General features: G+C 48.5%; 1 protein-coding gene across 2 annotated transcripts; it reads left to right on the plus strand.

Annotated features, from left to right (window-relative positions):
- Nucleotides 1-362: 362 nt before the first annotated feature.
- Nucleotides 363-22,379, plus strand: LOC311010090 (lysine-specific demethylase 6A-like). Of its 2 annotated transcripts, XM_084004581.1 has the most exons (30): nucleotides 363-957; nucleotides 1,096-1,159; nucleotides 5,521-5,629; nucleotides 5,767-5,816; nucleotides 6,151-6,209; nucleotides 7,633-7,753; nucleotides 7,862-7,916; nucleotides 9,127-9,161; nucleotides 9,876-9,969; nucleotides 10,060-10,186; nucleotides 10,623-10,721; nucleotides 11,015-11,234; nucleotides 12,849-12,986; nucleotides 15,024-15,155; nucleotides 15,249-15,320; nucleotides 15,409-15,516; nucleotides 15,832-16,212; nucleotides 16,642-17,516; nucleotides 18,097-18,226; nucleotides 18,309-18,414; nucleotides 18,501-18,706; nucleotides 18,789-18,850; nucleotides 18,968-19,042; nucleotides 19,127-19,275; nucleotides 19,357-19,471; nucleotides 19,553-19,740; nucleotides 20,046-20,187; nucleotides 20,272-20,398; nucleotides 20,796-20,966; nucleotides 21,160-22,379. In XM_084004581.1, exons 1-30 carry the CDS (start codon nucleotides 779-781, stop codon nucleotides 21,187-21,189), a joined length of 4,419 nt encoding a protein of 1,472 aa, XP_083860707.1. In that variant the 5' UTR covers nucleotides 363-778; the 3' UTR covers nucleotides 21,190-22,379. The 2 variants fall into 2 exon arrangements, with proteins under 2 accessions (XP_083860707.1, XP_083860708.1); XM_084004582.1 differs by lacking the exon at nucleotides 12,849-12,986 and having other exon boundaries at nucleotides 364-957.
- The last annotated feature ends 624 nt before the right edge of the window (nucleotides 22,380-23,003 follow it).

Below are 23,003 nucleotides of genomic sequence, written 5' to 3' on the forward strand. Positions count from 1 at the left end.
TGCTGCAACTTTCCCAGCCCTCGCACGAGGAGGACGTCAAAGAATTGTGACGGGACTCTTTTTGAAAGTGCAAACATAGGTTGCACGGCGTGGAAGGCTGTGAGCGAATGATGCATTGCAGTCATCGTTTAGCCGGGCTGTACGGGGGGGAAACGGTCAACTGACACCCGGGTGTCAATACATATTACTGAATACGATATTATATTGTATCATGTGGGAAATGACTGCGTTCCTCATTAAAAAAAAGTAAGATGTTTGACTTTAATGCGCATGGTTGACAGATGTGTTCGTGTAATAAAAACTTGTAAATATGCTCCCAGAGTAGTCGTGGTGGTAAGAAAGATGAGTGGTTTGCAGGGAGAAAATGAATATTTAAGATTAAAGAATGATATAGCAGGGAAGTCATATGGTGGGATGTGGAGGCTTCTATTGGCTGAGGAGGGGGGGAGAGGGCGTGGCTTCAGCGGCGCGTGGGTTCGCTTGGGTGACACAATTATAACAACTTTATCTTCGCGGCCGAAACGCATTTTATTAGCAAATGGCCACATCTTGGATACCGCACTCATTTATTCGCATTCAAATGTCACTTTATGGTGAAAAATGTGACGTTTGAGGAGCTACCCGGAGAGCGCTTCTGTCCCCCCCCTCCCGAAAGGATTTACTATATTGCATCGCATCTTTTCATCCTGGGAAAAAAGTTTTTGATCGTTTTGTTTTCTTCGGTTTTTCCTCTTTGATTCGGCCGAGCAAAGCGTTTGTCCCCGCGTCGCGATTTTCCATGCAATCGTGCGGTGTGTCTCTCGCCGTTGCTGCCTGCGCTGCTGCTCGGAGTCTCGGCTCGGCTTCTTCTAGTGGTGATGAGGGAAAGAAAATGGCGGCGGGAAAAGCGAGTGAAACAGAGGAGGACTTTCCGACACTGACAGCCCAGGAGAGGGACAGTTTGGCCGGGATCGACAGGTCGGAATAGCAACCCCGTGCACTCACACGAACGCACACTTTGAATTTTAATTGTTTTCTCCCTTTGCATGTCGAAAATATTCCCCGAGCCGCTCCGCAAGTGATTCTGAGCCGCCTATGTTGTCTTCTTGCTTGCAGCTCACTGTTTGGATTTCAGAAGCTTCATGAAGATGGCGCCAGAACGAAGGCCCTGTTGATGAAGGTAGCAAATCTAAGTGGATGTGTTTTTACAATCAAGCACCACCCCGATCACCGGGATTTACTCCAACTTCTCAGCTGCCGCGCACGGCGGTGAATTTGCCCCCCAAAAAGTAGCCTGTCTGAATGCAAGTGGCCCGCTCGCCCAGGGGATCTAAGGCCAGCTAGCCGCAGCCCCTCTTTTAGCCAGTCAGCTAGCTTGCTAGTTAGCTACTCTCATCCGATGAACGGCGACCCTGCACCTGCGGCTACGCGGCGTCGCTAGCCGCGGTAACCGTTAGCCAAAAGTGGCGATGTTCCCCGTGGTGTAGCTGGCATGTTCGCGTTGACATATGTTGACGTTTGCCGGGCAACCGCCCTTCCCAGTTAGCCGGACGGCTAACGTTATTGCCTGCAGCGGATCCTTGTGTACTGTTGTGTACCACCAGCAACGCAACGTCGTCACGGTGCTGTGTGTGTGTGTAGCGCATCGGTGGCTGGAAACGTTGCACTTGGGATGGTGGAGGGGAAAAGTTGTTGTTAAATTGTTGTATTGCAAAAACACTGTACCTTAAAACTCACGAGTACCCGTATCCGGCTACAACTGCTAACAGCGTTAGTGGAAGTAACGTTGACGTTGTAGCCGTTGGGTGCACCACAACCGTTTAACGTTAGCCGTTGACGTTATGTGGCGAGGCATGTGTTGACCTAGTGTCTTGACCACAGTGTGTTTGGGCTGTTTGGTGACATTGCCCCGCATCCTAAGGGTCGCTTTGAAGTCGGCGTGGACGAGTTGACAAACGTTACAAGTAACGGGCAATGGCTGGCTGCCCGTCCAAGATGGCGGGACATGGCGGAGTGACACCGATAGCTATATAACCCGTTTCATACGAATGTGTTGCTCCGAGTGGTTTGTGCGTTGCTAACGCGTGTCTTAAAGTTGCCTCTCGGGTCTTTGCTCTTTGTAAAGATGTGCCCCCTTCCCGACCTAGGTGGTGTCGTGCCCCTTTGTTTACAGTTTTGCGTTGCCCCCCCTCCCGTTTGGCCCTGCATGTGCTCTCCCTCGGACTGGGGGGGCTGCGCGTTTTAACGGGCTCCGTCCGCCACACTGCCGGGCCCACAAAGCGCAAACGCCCCGTGTGTGTGCGTGTGTGTGCGCGTGTGTGTGTGTGTGTTGACAGCTCGAAGGGGGCCGTCTGCTCGCTAGGTGGTGTGGGACATCTAGGAAGTGCGGCTTGTGTTAGCTGCGCAGAAGCGCGGCAGAAAGACACCATAACGACAATACACACAATAATCGTAGGTGCAAAGCAGAATAATCTGCACCAGAAGTCCATTAAACAGATGCAATGGTTGAAACACACGATTTGTTGCCCCCCAGCCTGTCATGATAAAGGTCTTTTCTGTCATGTATGTTGTGGAGTTGGTTTGGTGTCACTAGTGCATATACGGGTTATTTTGGGCCCTACTCCATGCATGTGTTGCTGGTGAAACCACTGGGTATGAACGTCTGAGACTCTTATATGACAGATCTTGCTCTGTAGTTGGAGTTTCTTGCCAGATTTTCGTCTTACACTCCTATAAACCCCGATATAAATACACATATGTCCAGCGAACTCGCTCAGGTGTCTACATTTTGTAGCGTATTGCAGTTTGATCGCAGTCAGAATACTGTTTTCTTGGTCAGCGTCCTTTTATAGCAGTGTGATTTTACAAACCTCTGTTAACAAAAGTTAAACAGTTGATAAATAATGTGTCATTACAGCTCTGGGCTTAAGTTTGTTAAAGCAAAGAGAGGGTTGGTATTGTATGCTAATGCTGAGAGTTTTGGGTGTTGAGAGAGGAATATGTTGGCTCCAGCATGAGCATCAGACATGCTGATATTGGACTATTTCATGACAAAAGGCACAGCAACCATTAATTGTCAGTGTCTTAGAAACAGGGAGCGCATTATAGGCGTTACTTTGCTTGCGATGAAGGCTTTCTGTGTGTGGTTAGATTCTACACTTGCCTGAGACATATTGATTCATCTAATAGTTTTTCTCCCCCCAGAGTATGGCTTATGAAAACAAAATGGCAAATGAAACACAATGTGGCCTCAGAAACAATTTAATCTCAGCTAGGTCTGACTCCAGCAGCAGAGCTTCTGTCCGCTGAGAATCGGGCGCGTGGAATGATTAGAGGTTTTCTCCGAGCAGCGTATTAGTTTTAGGCGACTGCCCCGTCTGACTCGCTGGCCGTGTCGCTGCAGCGTCTCTCCGTCTATGCGCAGATAACTAGGTTCAACATTTCTGACACAACTAGGTCACTGTATCACCACCAGTAACTATGTGGCGATGACATAAACTTGGAACAACTAGACGGGAGACGAGCTTTTGAGTGTGACTGTGCTCTCAGGGCTATTTCCGACTTGTGAGAATATCTGTATTGGTGATTTTTTAACATCCGTGATGGATGACTGGTGCAATTTTGAGCCTCGTTCGCATGTCCTGTCAGTGTTTGCATGCGTTCCCACGGTCACGCCGAAAGATATGCATGTTGGGTGTAAGAGCTGCTCTTGCACTGCCCTTGACTAAGGCACCTCCGCTGTGCTGTAGAGCCACTTCTGCTAGTTAAGAAAGGTCATCTGCAGAGGACAGTTTTCCCCCACGGGGATTATTAAAGTCTAACTTCATTAAAAGCAATATTCCTGAGACGAGAAGGGGCGTGAGAAAAAAAATGTCAGAATGTGTTGGTGTAACTGTATCGATTCTTATCTCACTATTGATTTTTTTGCAAAGATGAACTCAGTTAGTAGTTTATTTAATTTGCAAAGAGATGTGCTGTGATGTTGTTACAGGGAACGTGATAAATGCCAGCACACAAACCCACTGTGCTGACTGCAAAAACAAAGTTAGATTTCATGCATATAATGTCATTCTCGCGATTAATCACAATTAATCGCCGAGCTGCATTATCACAATATATTGAAATGTAACCCCTGCATTATGATGTGTATCGTATTGCCACTTTCTTGCCAATTCACAGCCGGTTCTGAAAAAAATCAATGTTTTCCTGTGACTTGAATCGTGCTGCAGATGGGGTGATAATTAAATGTGCAAAAATTTAGCTCATCTGCCACTTTTCCATCTGTCGTCCCTGAGCAGGTGCAGATGATCTGATCTCAAAGATCGGTGTCTGTACTGATCAAGGCATTTTTAACTGATTAGTATCTGCTATGCTGAGATATTGAGTGAGATCAGGTCCTTCATATTGCCTCAGCTGTCATTTCTGTGCCCCAGTTTAATTTCGGCTCGGTGCGAGTGTTTCTCGCTGTAACCTGTGGTGCGTGGCGTTTCATCGTTGACTGTGCAAGGCGGCAGCGAGAGCCGGGGACGACCACACTCACCACACCGCTGCAAGCGCGACAAAAGATGTACAACCAAAGATGTGGAGATGACGAATATATACATGCATCGGTGTGCGGCTCGTTTGGGTAACTCGGGGCAAAGGCTGCACCCGAGAAACAAGTATTAAAGTGAGACGTTTTCCTCCGAGACGACAAGGCCAAACGGATAGTTTTAGTTCTGCAGTATGAACCAATGAAATGACAGAGAGAGCCTGGTGAAGTTACATCCTCTGTTCATGAAGAGGACAGTTTTGTATTCTATGGCTTCTCTAACAATGTAAAATCCTTATATATGGTGCTTTGAATGGCAGAACGTTTGGGCCAGCTGGTCTGTGATCAGCAGCCTTGATGTGGGAGGTGACGTGGACAATATGTGCTTGATTTCTATTTCCACCGGGCTCCGTTTGTCGATAGCTCCTCATTGCATGCGATATATTTGAATGGATGGGTTTGGATTTGTCCGGTTCAGCCTGCTGATGTCGGTGCTCTCCTCGCTGTCCGTACAAACGGGGTCGGATCTTCGGTGTCGTCGTTTAACGTGTCCATCCTCAATTCCCGGTACACGAAATCACAGTTTACTGTCCGGTTCTTTAAACGAATCCAGCAACACTGGATGATGTCACTGCCTGTTTATTCCCCCTATTCAATTTTTTCAAAGTGGTTGCTAGTGGCAACCTGGCAACTCTTTGTGGAGCCTTGTAAAACTTAGCAGGAGCCATTTTTGTATCTCACTTTATCTGAGTATCTTTTAATGGGAAAAAAAACCTTCACCACAAGTCCTTATCTCCAGCCAACCTAATTCCAGTAAGTTTAGTCTGGGCCTGATATTTATCTGCTGAGAGGAATGCGAGTCGACTTGCTGTGACTTTCAAAAGTTCTGAATGATTTTCTCTCTCCAGTTCCCCTCGATGTTGCTTTTCTCTGCGTTCCAACGAGGAGGTTTCCCTCCCAGTCCTTGCTTAGTTGAGAATCAACTGTTTTGGTGTTCTCCCCCCCCCCAGGCTGTTCGCTGCTACGATTCGCTCATCCTTAAGGCCGAGGGCAAGGTGGAGCCTGAGTTATTCTGCCAGCTCGGCCACTTCAACCTCCTCCTGGAGGATTACCCGAAAGGTGAGCGCTCTCCTCTTCTCCTGCGCTCGAGTGGTTTTGCGGAGACGTGCAGTTGGCTCGGCGTGAATGCTGACCCGGCTTTTCCTCGGTCGTGTTGTGGTGATCCATTCTCAACTTCCCTCCTTTTTTAATTACAGCGTTATCGGCATACCAGAGGTACTACAGTTTACAGTCGGACTACTGGAAGGTAAGCGCACGTGCTCGCGCCCTCAATTTCTCATCCGGTTCACTCACGTTCTGCTCATAACACACAATCTAGATTCCTTTCCCATTCACTTGCTCACACACAGGAAGCATGTATGGTCTCGCTTTGGTTACACGCTGGCGTGAAATGCGGTTTCTGGTTTCACTTCGGAGTCATTTGTGCTTCTTTCCTGTTTGTAGTGAGATTGATAGCCAGTTATTGTTTTTTTTTTCTTTTTTTTCGGACTACTGAACCACGTAGCTGCAAGGTTTTGCAAATATGTCTCGTGTTTTCTATCTGTATGTAACGACGCTGCACCGTTCTCCATCCCATCCAGAATGCTGCCTTTCTGTATGGCCTGGGAATGGTCTACTTCCACTATAATGCCTTTCAGTGGTGAGTACCAACCGTCAGGTGGAAGAACCTTCTCTTCTTATATGCATTGTGACTTTCTCTTGAGTAATTACACATGAATGCATGAGCATAATAATAATAAAAAAGCACAGTACGAAGATCAAAACCCCTCTCACATCTATATCCAGTAAATCAGGAGCCAGTTGGCACCGGTAATCTTAGTTTAGCATTAAGACTGGAAACGACTCATACAGGATCTCATTTGTGTTTTCATTCCTTTCATGAGTGAATTAAATACCAGATATTTTCTCGTTTAATTAAGTACTCTAGTGCAAAATGAACACAACTGTTTCAAGTTGGATTTAATCACAATGCGATTCCATTGAAAGACGATAACTTATTATCGTTGTCGAATGATCACCCAGCCCTCGTTCTGGTTTCACGAGGCCGTTGCCAGGCAACCTGGTGGGGGCTCATCACAGCAACGTTGCACGTTTCCACCCAGACCTGGGAGGACTTGCACACTTCAGACCGGCCCGGGCAATAATCCAATATGATTATTTATCATCTTTCAACGGAATCATATCTTGATGAGATCATATATTGTGGATTATGTCGTCTAGATTGATGATAACAAGCACGCGCTAACTCAAACTTCTCTGAAAATCCGAGACACTAAAGTTCCTAATTAAATGAGAAAATGCTCATTACTTCTCATTTGTCAAGTATTTAATTCACACAAGAATATACAAACCCATGTGGGTATTTCAAAACTACCATAAAGCATGTTATGAAGTGTTATAATAGAAGACATGAAATCACTGTTATTGTGACAGATTTTCCCCAGGATCACACAGCTGAGTTGTCGTCCGGGTATCATGTTTGTGTGTTTTGTTACAAGCTGAAGTGTGTGTGTGTGTGAAACTGTCCTGTGTCGTTTCCATGGCAACACCACAACCAGAGAGGAATCTGCTAGTTCACGTCTCTGGATAAAAAAAAAAAAGCGTCAAGAAGACGCAGGCATCAGCAAACACAGCTATTGTTGTCAGCGTCTCAGAGCGACAGCTTCGCCGTCAGCCACCACAATAAAAGCACATGAAGGTCGGACTGGTTAGCGTTGTGCTGGTTTGTTTTACAACTGGTTTATTCAGCAAAACCAGGAAATAACAAATAGGCAGCTTCCTCAGTTCCTGTCGAAGGAACGTCTTTAGTATTCAGATCGAGGCGGCGCACGTGCAGAGCGACTCCAATGAGCCGGCTGTCAGAATGTGCTGCATCCTGTGTGTTCACAACTGTTTGGTTATTTTGTCCAGAACGAATGAAAAAAACTGTTTGCTTTTTAGTTCGAGTCCATTTAGGATTCAGATATTCATCACAAGTGAACGGATCCTCGACTCGTATGTCTGTTTCTATTCCCTCTGTCTATTTTTAATACTGCCCTTCCTCCTCTTCATCACGTCATCAGGGCGATCAAAGCGTTCCAGGAGGTGCTGTACATCGATCCAGGGTTCTCCCGGGCCAAGGAGATCCACCTACGCCTGGGTCTCATGTTCAAGGTCAACACAGACTATGAGTCAAGCCTAAAGGTAGGCCCGGCTTTAATACACACTCCAGTCAGTGAGCGGGTTAATCAAGCAGTACGGTGCTACTAAATATGTGTGTTTTTACTGATTTCTACTCATGTTCTCTCACAGCATTTTCAGCTGGCTTTGATTGACTCCAACCCCTGCACTTTGTCCAAAGCTGAAAGTAAGCACTGTTCTTATTTCATTTTTATTGATTTACTTATTAATAAAAGAGTAAATACAAACCTTTTTTAAGTGTATATTATATTTAATATTTTTTTATAATTTATCAGTGCGTGTTGCCAAAGCGTCATGTCATAATGTTGCAGTTTGACTTTGATTGGGTTGGTGTTGTGGTCCTGGGGCTGGCTGAGGGCCCCCGTGGCTGTGATGGTTTGTCCGGAGGTCTCTAGTTTGTAGGAAATGAATATGCACGCGTTACAAATGACAGCTTAAAGGCGTTGACGCAGCAGGAGCGTGTCTAAAGGCATGCCGGGATAATTGTTTTCTCTGTTTTTGGCATCGGTACTTTAACACACGAATTGACTCGGAGCCTTTTGCTAAAGGGAACTCGATCAAATAGCTTCCAGTAGCTTATATACAAGGGTTAAGCCCAGACAGACTGCCAGACGCTGCTCCGCATCAATAGGATGCTGGTAGTTGTCGACTGCCTGCGTCGATCTATTGCAACCTCTTCATTGAGTGTTCACAGGCGGGTATTTCTGTGGGATGCTCCCGCTGAGAGCCTTATGAATGGCCCTAGTTTGGATAGTAATGCACTGCTTACGACATGTGATGCCGGGATGAGAAAAGCCCCCCCCAGCATCCTCTCAGCCTCCGAAGAAAACACCACTCAGCATCAGCAGCAGGGAACCTCAAACACCTCATTGTGTTCACTGAGTGAATGATGATGTTCAGCTGCTGGGGTTCAGCATTATTTGATATGCCGCTGCCTTCTCATCTCTGCCCGCCCCGGTACCTGTTACCTTGACGACAGCAATATCCTTTTTTTGCCTAGCGTCTCACTGTTTGCCTCCTCGTTGTGCCCCCCCCCCCCCCTCCCCTCATTCCTGTTCTCACTCTCTCACACACACAGACATAGTAAGGGCAGCCCTCGTCTCTCTCGCTCTCTCTCTCCCTCTGTCTCTCTCCCTCCCTCCATCTGCTGAGAGTCACTCAGGCAGCTTAGATCAGACACTGCAGCGCTCCAGACAAAGGAAGGTGCTGCCAGGAGCACCGCTACCTATCTCACACTTAATATAGACGGGCAACCTTGGCGTTCTGAGTAATAACGCAGCACTACTTTTTCAAAGGAAAGACTAAGAGGAGGACTAACTCTCCTCTTCAATGTTAACCTTTACCTAACGTGTTTTCTCTTCTCTCCTTCCCTACAGTTCAGTTCCACATTGCTCATTTGTATGAGATTCAGGTAAGTGCTGGCGTTTTTCTTTTTTTATTGCTTCAGTAACGCTTGATCCCAGACCATTTGTTTGGTTTCTGTCATTTGTAATTGTGGAAAATAAGGGCTGCATTTTTTTGATGGATCGTTGTCCAAGGTGACGGCTCATAACTCAGCCGTCGCTGTAAAATCCCAGGGCACCTGAATGCAGCGGGAAAGCCCCGCTTTTGTTTTGTTTTTTTAATATTTCGAACCAGGTGTTGACAAATTGAGGAGGGAGCAGGGTGCATGTGTGGGTGGCAGGCGGGAAGGGATGGGAGATTACACTCAGCCGATCCGGCAGGGTTGCCACGGAAACAAGAAAGTCTGTCTCCCCCCCTCTTTTGTATGCTGGTGGTCGCTCTCTTATGTTGCTTTCAGCGGGGAAGGTACAGTAGCTCTCGCCAGCTCCGGGACGAGCAGCGCCTCACCACTAATGTGTTTCTTATTTGTGCTGTGTCAGAGCACGGCGCTGCAGTGGGAGGCTCCGGCTTACTGTAGGTTGTGCAGCACAGCTTTGGGGATGACCTGGGGAAAGCTACGGATTCAACTTGAATCCGTAATGCTGCAAACATCTTGAACCCTCTGTAATTTGTGTTTCCTATTCTCTCTTCTCACCTCCCTCCCCCGTGATACACTCCCTCTCCCGATGCTCTCTTTGACCTTCTTTTCTTCCTCACTGCTCCTCCACTCCCTCATATTCAGAAGAGATACCGGGCTGCCAAGGAGGCCTATGAGAGCCTTCTGCAGACGGAGGATCTTCCTGCACAGGTGAAGGCCACTACCCTGCAGCAGCTAGGTAAGGAGGGTGCTTATGTTTTAAAGGGGCTTCCTTTTTCCCTGTGAAACGGAGGGAAAACTCATGTTCGGTCGATTGAATGGTTTCCAGGCTGGATGCATCACACGGTGGAACAGCTCGGGGACAGAGCCAGCAGGGACAGCTATGCCATCCAGTGTCTGCAGAAATCTCTGGAGGCCGACCCAAACTCCGGACAGTCCTGGTACTTCCTTGGCAGGTGGGTGGTACACACATTCACGGCGCCAGGAGATGGCGTAATCAGGCATAGCGGTCTGTGTGAAATTAGCCAAATAAAAGCAGGGAAGCTGTGACGATGATGTCCTGGAATTCCCACCGTGTCATGGATCCAGATGTTAGAAAGTGTGAATTTAATTGTTTGAAATGCTTTTGATTTAATGCATTGAAGTTGAATGCTGATCAGCTGCATCATGACTGATCTTCAGGGCCTCCTTTTAATTGATCAGGATACTGTATCATCATTGATCCATCATATCTCCAATATTAGTCATTGTACTGAAGACATAATACTGAATGTTTAATGTTAGCCTGACTTAAATTGGGATCGGGAGGTAATGTAAAGAAGTCTCTGTTAGTCATTTGACCCGTGTGTTCCATGTCTGCAGCACAACCCTTACAGCCTGTGTCTCCTGCAGGTGCTACTCTAGTATTGGGAAGGTCCAGGACGCCTTCATCTCCTATCGGCAATCCATAGACAAATCCGAGGCCAGTGCAGACACCTGGTGCTCTATAGGGTAAGGGTCAGACTGTTCAGTGTATCCGTAGATGGAACCGCGGAAACGCATGAATACAAGACACTGCCACGATTTAAAGTGACCTATATTCTTTTTTTTCTTTCCGATTGTTTTCCAAATCCGTCCACACATTCTACCCTTTTAATTTCCCAATGAATCCCTTGATTCACACACTTAATTATCCCGTACACTTCCTTCTGTCCTTTGCATGAAAAAACACCCTTTGTCCGTCTATCTGTCCTCCTCATCTTCACTCCTGTCCCCTCCTCATCGCTCTGGACCCCCCCCTCCAGTGTGTTGTACCAGCAGCAGAACCAGCCCATGGATGCTCTGCAGGCCTACATCTGTGCCGTGCAACTGGACCACAGCCACGCCGCCGCCTGGATGGACCTGGGGACGCTGTACGAGTCCTGCAACCAGCCGCACGACGCCATCAAGTGCTACATCAACGCCACGCGCAGCAAGGGCTGCACCAACACCACGGCGCTGACCCACCGCATCAAATGCCTGCAGGTGGGTGGAGCGAGGCGTTTCAAAGGGCGAGAAGCGCCCGTACAGTGGCTGTTTGGATGCAGCTGCAGTTTGATAATCCTGTATATGCAGACGTTCAGATGCGGTTGTCTGCCAGCAAGAATATGTAGCGGGTGTGATACGGCTGAGAAGCAAAGTGAGCTTTTTGTTGTTGTTGTTGTTTTTTAAAGCAGCTGTCAGCGTGGATATCTTTATTTAAAATACGGGATGTTCCCATGAAGTCAGTGAGGCATTTTAAATGTTGACGTTTAGCCTGCATCATAGATTTCCAACAATCATTTTTGGAGTGTAGTCGATATAAAAGTGTTGCTTCTCTGTCTGAAAGGTTTACTGCCTGCGCCGCCGTGTCGTTAATTGAAACTGCAGGCTGCTGTTTATTTCATTTGCGCGCTCCACAGGTCACTCGCTCACAACGCTGTTGACTCGCCGCGTTTTAACGGCGCTTAATTGGGCGTCTGTGACAGCTGCAGCGCCCGGACAAACAGAGATTTTCATGGCAGATACAGATCCGTGAAATGCCTGGATCAGCTCGGGACGTCTCTAATTGAAACTGCCTGGCTGCTGCTCCTGGGTTTCGTTGCTTGAACCAGTTTCACGGGGAGGAAAAAAAAGCCGGTTCGGTGCATGTCGTGTATTGTGGGCCGAAGACATCCAATTAGTGCCGCAGAAATGTAGACAAAGAAGCACTAACAGAATTGTGACACTGACCAATAATCGGATTTTCTCTCATTATGCAACTTCAAATGCATGCTGAGAATTACACAAAGAACTTTTGAAAAAGCGCTCGCTGTTGGAAGCTGGTGGTTGACTCCCGCAGCGGCGAGCTCCTCTTCTTCTTAACTCTGAGAGTTTAAACCCCCACCACGAGTGTACGGAGCAAAGGATGGGTTTCTCACCGTTCCTTATTGCTGCTGTGCCATCAGGCACGAGGGAAATATTTGAACTCCGTGGAAGAGAAATTGAATCCAATGTAAAGAATAGAGTAACAGCCAGGGATCTCTGATGGCGTTTGATGTTTTGCCTGACTTAAAACCTTCCGATCTGTCAAGACCTTAACTCACGCCTGGCTGATGGATCGTTGCTTCTATCTGGAACCTTCTTTGTTGTTAGTCGAGGAATAATTCACTCCTTGTTTTAAGGATTTAATCACAGGAAGGGCCCAATCCCCCCACGTATCTCATTAATCTATCCATCTCTATTATATCCAAGCGATGTCATTTCCCTTTACATATGCATGAAGGAATGTTACATTTCCACCAGTGATGTTAGCATAAATCCATGGCATTAAGACAAGCACCGAGGCTTGCTTTAATGGAACTGTGCCTGTGTCTGGGATTACTGTAACTGAATGTCATTCAAGTGCCTCCTTGTGTGGTTGATGCTGTACATAACGCAGGTGTGTGTTCGCCAGCCAACACACACGTTTGCATATCGCTGTCACAAGCTTCACTTGTGTTTTTTTTTTTTATATATATACCTATATTGCTGATCATTTCCTTGTTGTGAGGTCATCGTTTTTTATTTTTCCTTCCAAAAAGCCTTGTGTTTTATTATTTTTATTTTTTTGTTTTTTCACGTCGTTCTCCATTCCCCTAGGCTCAGTTGAGTAACCCCCAGCTCAGTAGCCTACAGGGTAAAAGTAAAATGCTCCCTCTTATTGAGGAGGCATGGAGTCTACCAATCCCAGCTGAGCTAACCTCCAGGCAGGGAGGCCTGAGCACTGCACCACAGCAGGTGAGAGACCAGATAGAGCAACTTACACCCATCCCTCCCTCTCCCTCCCACCCTTCCTCCCTTCCCCTTTGACTGAGTGCACACTCAGACACACAGGCACTCCAACACATAACGTCATGTACGCACAGACAGACCTGCAGGTCAATACATGCGCATGCAATGTCGTCCATCCTCATGGGTAACACTTCAGCTCAACTCCACCTTCCACGTGTGTGTGTGTGTGTGTGTGTCTGTGTGTGTGAATGCAGATGTCTAAAGAAGCCAACACAAAAAAAATTGAATGCTTTTGCAATCAGATCGTAGATTATTGCTTTTATATTGTAAGCACGCTGTTTATGCGTCATGGTAACATAAATTCAAACATTTATGGCAAACCATTCTAGTGTAACATGTCCAGGTCATGGCTGCTTTATGGCATCTGTTTCTGAATGAGGAGGGGCCCGGCCAAGTGTTACCCAGTCCTGCACTCCCTTTCTTCTCCACCGCACAATAGTCACTCGGCTTCACCCATCACGCTCCGTTCAAGCAAAACAAACCCAAAAATCAACAAAGCACTTGTGCAGGCTTTTTGTTAATTCTTTCCCATTCGATTGCTCATTCTCTTAATCCTGTTTTAAATCTAACGTGGTATTCAGGATTTACCCGACCTTGCAGTTCATTGACAAATCCAACCTGCACCACCCTGCTGTTTGCTCTTAATCTGCTTCGGTTTTGCTACCGGGAGAGTTTCCTTTCTGACCAGATTCAAGTGCTCTAATTGGGAGTCGAGTGGCTGAGTTTGTAGCCGTTCTCGCACTCGTTGACGTTTGGCCTGTTTCGGCTTCTGACCCGGCCCCCAGTGTGATCGGTGAGGTCGTGCTGCCGCCGTAGAGAACACCCCGGATTCCCATTGGCTCTGTCCGTCTTCCTCCCCCCTTTCCGTAGTTGACCTTAGATGTCCTGCAGCTGCTCACCAAGCCCCCCAGCAACGCCCCCTAGTGTTTCATTACCACTTCACTCATTCATGCCCATCATACAGTAGATGCCAGTAGTTGTGTCGTGTCCGTGTGTGTGTGTGCGTGTGTGTGAGAGTGAGATAACCGTTGTGTTTGACTTGTAGCACTGGAGTGTGTTGAATAATCGGCTTCGACTTGGCGCGATCCACCGTGAGACTTATTCATACGTCAGATGTGACTTTATGCATTTTTGTTTACCCGCTTTTTGCAACATGCATAAAAGGACTTATCCAAGCCCTCTTAATGTTTTTCACGGTAGCGATAACGAATCAAAGCGAGCCAATCCTCCTCCTGTTTAAAAGTAACCGTGAGGTTTCGTTGAATTGAATCCCCGGGGGGGAAGTCACATCTGGCTCATGGGTTCCCTCAGGTAACGGTAAGGCTGCCAGTGTGTGCAACGTGACCTTTTCTGGCTTTGAAGGTTGAGCCGTGCTGCCGTAGCGCTGCACAGCTGCAGCTGCCTGCTTATTGCCCGAGAACACAACGAGGAGAACGTGGATTTGCTGTTACATTAAGAGACATCGTGGCGACTCTGAGAGCTGCAGGTGTCGATAGGAAGCGGTAGTGACGAGTTTCCACCAGCATTCCTCCAAACGGGGGAAATGACCAGGAAGCTGGTGTCGCCCTATGAAGTAACCAGAAACTCCAGAAACGCAGGATTTTTTTTTTTTGCTCTACATGTCCTGCTTGTTTTGTTTAAGCGCCAACACCGAATCACAGTTTTGCTCTCCTTTTCTCTCTTGTTCTCTTCCTCCATCCCTTGCTTTGCTTTGCCATCTTGCCATACTATGTTTTCTCCCTTTTTGTTGCTACTTGACGAATAAACATGCTCTGATTGCTTTTTTTTTCCCACGCTCCCTCCATTTAAATTTCCATCCGTTTATGTTTTTATTGCCCACATTTGCTTCCTCCTCCCTCTACCCCGACCCCTCCTGTCCTCATTGACCTTTCGTTGTGTCCTTCCATTTACGTTCTTTTCCTCCTTACGTTTGCTTCCCTCTGCCTGCGCTCCCGCCACCCCCCCCCCTCCTCCCCCCTCCAGGCTTGTAAGCCCAATCACAGTGCAGAGGGCGGGGGCTCGGGTCAGTCTCTGCCCCCTCACGTGGGCCCGCTGGGCCAAGCAGAGGACCAGTCCTGCCCAACCAAGAGGAGGAGAGCCTCCAGCCCCGCCAAGGTACCACAGTGACGGCATCCATGAACTGCTGGTTTCCTCATGCAGTAGAATCTGTACCTTACATGTTCTGTGTATTTGAATGTGCTTTTTCAGGGTGATTCATGGGTGAGTAACCCGCCACAGCAACCAGTTCCCAACTGGTACCTCTCCCCGCAGAAATTGCAGGTTAGTAATAACATCTCTCATCGGTTATCTAACTTAATTTGGGATCTCCCGCTTTAACGCTAACTCCTCTGTCGCCGTCTGCCTTCAGGTGCTGGAACAGTTGCGGAGTAACCGGGCCAGCCTGAAGCCCCCACAGCTCCAGATGTTGGGGCAACTGGAGGCTCAGCTCACCATGATGCAGCAGCACCAGCACCAGGTACAAACCCTCTACTGTCTCACACACACACAGATTGCGATTGTGATCTCTTGGTGTGGCGTGCGTAGGCGTTCCACCTTGTGGTTTGGCACATTATACAATACAAGTGAGAGCAGGACCGTTTAAACATTGACAGGTCGGAATGTGAACGTCAGTTGTTTTCTAACTGCCTCTGCATTGTCTTGTGGCGATGGAGCTCACCCATCTAGTTCTGTTGCCACGTCTTATAATTAATAAGTGGCAGAAGCTACTAATTTTCCAGCTATGATTCCATTTAAATGGGTGTTTTGTGTTTGTCATCGCTCCCCTTTCTAGATGAGACAGAACGCCTCAGGGGGTCAGGTGCGCCCCTCGCTTCCCAACGGCCCCACCACCAACTCCCTCCCCTCCCCCAACCCCAGCCTCCACCCCACCCGGCCCCACCTGGGACCCCACCGGCCCCTCTGCCCGACTCAGCCGCTGGCCAACGGGCCTGTGGGCCCCGGGACACATGGACACTCAGACCCCCTCCCTGTGGGTGACAGTAGTAACAGTAGTAATAATCAGTCGGGGCCCACGGCCACAGGACCCAACGGAGACGTGCCTTACCTGCAACCTGCCGGCAGCGGCGACGCAGCACTGCTACCTCACACCTGCACAAACACGCAAACACAGGACGCCGCGCCGCGCCAGGCCCTGCACCTAAACTCCTCTCAGGTAGGACAGCGCTCACTCTTGTGACGGAGCATCCAGTAAACGTTAAACTGGAAAGTTCTCTGGCTAAGAAATGCATATGGTTCTGTTTTTATCCTACTGACCTACTTGTTGTCAAAAAACCATTGAGAAAATCCATCAAGTGGTTTCATGAAACACGCTCTGAAATCCCTCCCACGAGACGGCAAATTAGAGTATGCAGGAATTCTTACACACAACCTGGTCTGGTGCGGAGCCAAGATATGTACGCGACACGTGGGAAGAGGCACGGGCAGGGCTCACTGCTGTTTGATGCTTCTATTTATTTAGTTTCAGTACCTCGTTCCACACGAGGATCAGGTATATCTGGCAAAATGTGAACAGGGTAGCTTCAATATTAATTACCTAAAATACCTGTCTGTTTCCCTGACTGTTGTTCTCGTCCTCCTTTAGGGGCTTCAGAAGGGGTGTGTTCCACATGCGACAGGCTCCAGTAGTGAGGGGACCCTCTCTCACCCCCAGACCCCCAACTCCATCGCCCCTGTGCACCCCAACAATCAGGTTGGACATTCCACTAGCGCCCCATCGCCCCGACAGCAGGCTCACAACCACCTCCCCTCCCCTCCCTCCCTCCCCCACTCCTCTACCTCAGGTGGAGCAGCACCTGGTGCGTCCGCTACCAAAGATAGCAACACCGCAGCCACCGTTGTCACGGCAGCCGCATCCCTCGGCAACGGGGGCTCCGAGGGCAAGGCGACATCGCCGAGGCCGTCGGCCGATGGCAAAATGGCGCAGGCAGATGGCCTAGCCAATCACGTACACTCGGGGGACGGCAAGGTGGTAGAAGGTGGCGAGAAGCCGAGCTTTAGCGCAGACAATCCTAGACTATCTGCCCTGCTGGCAGGGGGGAAGGGCCCGGTGGAGGGCGAGGGACCGCCACAAGGGACAGCATCCACCACCTCCGAGTCCCACAAGAAAATCAACAACATCCACCCGGCCGTCCTGCCCTCCACCCCCCACGCGCAGGGCAGCTCGGCCGCCTCCTCGCCTATATCTGCCATATCCACCGCCACGCCCTCGCCCAAATCCTCAGAACACACCCAAACAGGCGCCCACAGTCCCGCCACCGCCGCGTCTACTGCACCTGCCGTCAACGGCAACAGCAAAGGAGGCATCTCTGAGGACTCTCGGAGCCCGCTGAAGGCCGAGCCGCCCACCGTCACCAGTCTCAAAGCTACGCCTCCACACGGACACAGCTCCTCCTCCTCCTCGTCGTCATCCTCCATATCCATCTACCCCAGCTCCACAGACGTGCTGAAGGCCTGCAGGTGAGAACCAAGTCGTGCATTGTTTTTTCTATGCGTCGCGTCCTGCAGAGTCATCCTGACGGCCCCGATTGATTCTCTTGGTTGGACTGAGGGTCCTGGCAAGGAAATGATGGTGTTGAGAGAATGCAAGAACACAAACCTGTTGTGTTTGTTCGATTGAGTTTGTGAGATGCATCTATCAGAAAGTTTCAAAGAATTTCTCTGTATATTAAATGGTGGAAACGAGAGATGGATCAGTTGAACGTTAGTGTTGAAAATGCCGCCTCCCAGTGGAATTTCAGAGTCACTACAGAACCAAAGGCAAATAATTATGTAACTGTAAACAACACCGAAGGCTACTGGGCAGGCTTGTTGCCATGCAGATATTATTTTGCACAGATTGTTGAGTGGAATATTCCTCCCTTTGGTTGCATGAATTTTCCCGTAGCATCACCCTGCATATATGTGATTATTCAGGTAAATGGACAGAAGGAGCGTTAGTAGTCTCGCTGTTATTTACTGACGTATTATTTCTCTGTCGGTTGTTCCCGGACTGATCTGTGATCTGTGTGTAAAACCTATCTGCATTGTGTACGTGCAGAAACCTGGGGAGGAACGGTCTCTCCAACAGCAGCATCCTCCTCGATAAGTGCCCCCCGCCCCGACTGCCCCCTCCACCCTCACCAGCCCTGCCCAAAGACAAGCTCAACCCTCCCACCCCCAGCATCTACGTGAGTATTACCCAGGGGGCTGCAGGCTATATAGGCTTCTATATGACGTCCTTTAACTTCCTGTTTCGTGTCTGTGGAGCAGCTGGAGAACAAGAGGGATGCTTTCTTCCCCCCACTGCACCAGTTCTGCACAAACCCCTCCAACCCCGTCACTGTCATCAGAGGACTGGCCGGAGCACTCAAACTGGGTAAACGCTTCGTTCACTATGTCTTTATTTCTCCATCGAGCACAAAGACGACCCGGGTTTTAATCATCTGTGTCGCCTCTCTGCAGACTTGGGTCTGTTCTCGACAAAGACGTTGGTGGAGGCGAACCCGGAGCACCTGGTGGAGGTCTGGACTCAGCTCTCTCAGCCCGCCGACGAGAACTGGGACCCGGCCGGCACCAAGAAAATGTGGCGCTGCGAAAGCGCCCGCGCCCACACAACCATCGCCAAATACGCCCAGTACCAGGCTGCTTCCTTCCAGGAGTCCCTGCGGGTCAGTTCAGCTCTACATCCTCTAGGGGGAGAATGAACTGGTGGCACACCTCTGACTTCATATGCTTCCTGTTTGTTTTCAGGAGGAAAACGAGAAGAAGGCACTCAAGGAGCCGTCGGACACGGAGCCAGCATCTGCAGAGAGGTACGTTTAGTGACTTTTAGACATTATCCAGTCTGGAATGTATCACTGATGGCGGCGAGCACATTAAACATACTGCGTGTGGCTAATTGTAGGTTCTTTTTGTGTGCGCGTCTTCAGTGTTGCACGCAAAAGAAGGGGACCCTTAAAGCACATCAAGTTCGGAACAAACATCGACGTGTCGGACGAGAGGAAGTGAGTATGGATTTGTTTTCCGGAGCGTTTCCGATTCAAAGCATGACACGCCGATGCCATCATGACTGTCCCGCTCCCCTCCAGGTGGAAGCAGCAGCTCCAGGAGCTCAGCAAACTACCGGCCTTCGCTCGCGTCGTCTCCGCCGGCAACCTGCTCAGCCACGTGGGTCACACCATCCTGGGCATGAACACGGTCCAGCTCTACATGAAGGTGCCCGGGAGCCGGATAGCAGGTTGGTACACTCTCCCCTGCGCTCACGTCCAGGTTGGCTGTGTGGGTTAGAACACTGAGGAGGTTCTGTGTTCCCCCCCAGGTCACCAGGAGCACAATAACTTCTGTGCCGTCAACATCAACATCGGACCGGGAGACTGTGAATGGTTTGCCGTGCCGGAGCCGTACTGGGGAGTGATGAGCAACTTCTGTGAAAAGTAAGATTGGACAGGACACTCTGGAATCCCAGCGCCTTCCCTCCGTTCCCATATCACAGCCGTCTCTCCCTTCCACTGCAGGAACAACATCAACTTCCTGATGGGCTCGTGGTGGCCCAACCTGGAGGACCTGTACGAGGCCGACGTGCCCGTGTACCGCTTCATCCAGCGCCCGGGCGACCTGGTGTGGCTCAACACCGGCACCGTCCACTGGGTGCAGGCCATCGGCTGGTGCAACAACATCGCCTGGAACGTCGGGCCGCTCACCGGTACGCCGGGGATTACGGGACACGGGGTTAACGATTTCCTGTCTTTGACCACTTGAGGCAGCAAGTTTACGATTTAGCGAACAAACTCCCTAACCGTGTCTTACAGAATTGATGTGATGCGTCGACCTTTACTGTGACATTTAAATGCTTTTCTGCTGATTAGTGACCTTTTTAGTTGATCACTGCAGCATTTGATTCCCCGTCTACAACAGATGTTTTTTTGTTGTCGTATGACGGCAGTTGGTAATTAACCGCCAACCCCCCAAAGGCGCTTTTTAATGCGTCTCTCTGCGTGTTGTTTCCAGCCCACCAGTACAAGCTGGCCGTGGAGCGCTACGAGTGGAACAAGCTCCAGAGTGTCAAGTCCATGGTTCCCATGGTGCACCTCTCCTGGAACATGGCGCGCAACATCAAAGTGTCCGACCACAAGCTGTTTGAGATGATCAAGTGAGTCACTCATCCCTCAGCGGTGTGTTGGTATTGCGGGATCCAAAGAGGAAAAACAAAGTGACAGATGTGTTGTTGTGGTAGGTACTGCTTGCTGCGGACGTTGAAGCAGTGCCAGTGGGTGAAGGAAGCCCTGGCCACGGCGGGAAAGGAAACGGTGCTGAGGCCGAGGACCAGGGACGAGCCGGCCCACTACTGCACCATCTGTGAGGTCAGTAAGCACACGGGGAGCGTGGCAACGCTGTACTGGAGAAGCTGGATCTTTGTGTCTGAATCTACTGATCACACACGGTGGTTTTGGACGGCTCCAGTGACGTTGAATTAAAGGCCATCACCGTCTAGTTTGAGCTCTTTAATGGGGGCACTAATGGATTTAATTTGAATGCGGCTGCTTTCGGCTGAATAGCAGAAATTTGTCCATATCCTGTTAAATGTCTGCTGCCATTGAGTCTTAGAAATTGGTCTATTATTCACTGTCTGTGCAGCAGATCTGTCTCTAAGAGGACATCATTCTCAGTCTCTGCTGTTCATTCAGCTTCACAATCAAGACGATATAATAGAAATGACATTGAAGCTGCGTTTCGGTGTGTGTGTGTGTGTGTGTGCAGGTGGAGGTGTTCAACCTGCTGTTTGTGCGCCGCGAGCTCCTGTCCAAGAAGCAGTACGTGGTCCACTGCCAGGACTGCGCCAGGAAAGGCAGCGCCACGCTGGACAACTTCGTGGTGCTGGAGCAGCACAGGATGGACGACCTGATGCAGGTCTACGACCAGTTCACATTAGTGAGTCTCCAGACCGTTTCTTCTGTCAAACCGGGGGAAGATTCCACACGCATTTATGGAAATCCACCCAATTAATATTGTATAAATGGGTGTACATGGCTATGTGCTATACAGAGCTGTTGGCATGTTCATATGTAAACTCCTTGGTGACGGGAGATGAATTGATTTCTCATGTATGCTCTCTCCTCCTCAGGCCACTCCTCTGCATTCATCTTCATCTTGACATTAGGTGACGCCTCTTTCTTCTGCTGTGGAGCCATGAAGCCCATTTACAGGAACTTGTATTAAGATTTGACAAAAAAAAGAAAAGAACAAGCGAACATCAACAAACATACGCGGACCATTTCTGATATTCAGGAAAGCCAAGGCCGTCTCCCCACCCTCATCACCGCCCCCTCCCATTATGGCTGGTCTCCATAGCGACGGCTGGAGGCTGAGGCGGCCAAGTGTGTCTGTCTATGCAACCTGTTTGAAGTGCTGTGGCCCGGCCCTTCCAGAGGGGGGCGCCACCGAGCTCGCAAACGGGACTTGTTTCTCTCTTCTCCCTCCCAGCCCCTCTAGTGACAATGGTTCAGCCCTGTTTTAATGGAGGACTTAATCAAAAACGGTTGGGAACAGGGGAAGGAGTGGGATTCTTAATGCGTGATTAAAATGTTTTGTAGATACTTGTTAACTGTCGCAACTGGCAACACCACCCGTAAAAGACTACTGACTTGACAAGCTTTCTCTCTCTTCCTTCTTTACGTTTTCTATTCTGGGTAACGGATGAAATTTTGGCTTTGATTTATAGAATTTCCCCCCAATTTTCTTTCATTTTCCTTCTAAGGAGCACTAGCCTAACTGGTCTTTTTCTATGGTAGATAGTAATTTTAAGACTCTTTGGACAGCAAAATCTCCCAAAAAAAATGTAATGTGAAGAGTTATGGTGATTTACTTTCTCTTTTCTTTTTTTTTCTTTTTTACTGCTTTTGTTTTATCTTTGTCTTGTTCTTTTCAAAACTATGACATTTTGTTTGTTTCTAGGTTTCAAAAAGAAGAAAAAAAAGGAAAAATTTTAGGAAAAGAACTTAATAGCCAAGTCACAGAGAATGGGTTGCACATAGACTTATTGAATAAAGTTTAATTTGTGATTTTTTTTTTGTTTCGTTGTTTCTAATCTTGATGTAAATTTACACTATTTATAAATACATATTTATTGCTTGAAAATATTTGTTGATGGAATGCTGTTATTTTTTCCAGAGTACCTGCCATTAAATTTGAAGGAGTTTTGTCATTTTAACACGACTCCTCTTACATTTTCTATATATAAATAAAATTGCTTAGCAAGCATTGTACAGAAACGGACAGTTAAAATTGTTTTATTGTTTGAAGAATGTTTTATGATGAGTCAATAAACACAACGTTGTCAAATTATCAATGCTTTTTGGTTCCTCAAAACATATCACAATACTTTGTATAATAATAATACAAACAATGTACAACACAGGTGCTGATGTGTTTGAGTATCGGCCTGAAACCCAGCAGACAATGTAGCTGTAGACTGACACACACAGAATCCTACACTGAATGCCAGGTCCAGACCTCACCCACGATCTCAAAATATGTTTATTAGAACATGAATTTGTCCTCTAAACCACCCATGCAGTCCAGGATCAACTCTGTTGGAGGCTTTTCTCTCTGCTGTGGTCAAAGTCATTACTTTGCTGCATGACAAAACAAGATCACAGTGGGGAATGTGAGGACTCTGCATGGTAAAAAACAAAATTTGAGTCCATTAGCAACCTCCCGAATGACACGGCTGCCAGCGGAGACCCAGTAGCCAGATGTAGCTGCTGCCAGCCCCACAGGATCTACACTGACTACTGAGCAACCGCTGGGCACCCTGTGGCTCCTGAGCTCCGATTGGAGCCAAAATGGCCGCCCTGCTGTCACATTTCCGACAGGAAATGATGAAAAGGGAAGTGACTTCATGCAGAGAGTGCGTGACACAAGCAGGTTCATTAGTGTGCTGAGGGCTATTTCACAAAACCTATAATC

This window comes from Eutrigla gurnardus (assembly GCF_963514095.1).
Source record: "Eutrigla gurnardus genome assembly, chromosome: 24".
Classification (NCBI taxonomy): Eukaryota; Metazoa; Chordata; class Actinopteri; order Perciformes; family Triglidae; genus Eutrigla; species Eutrigla gurnardus.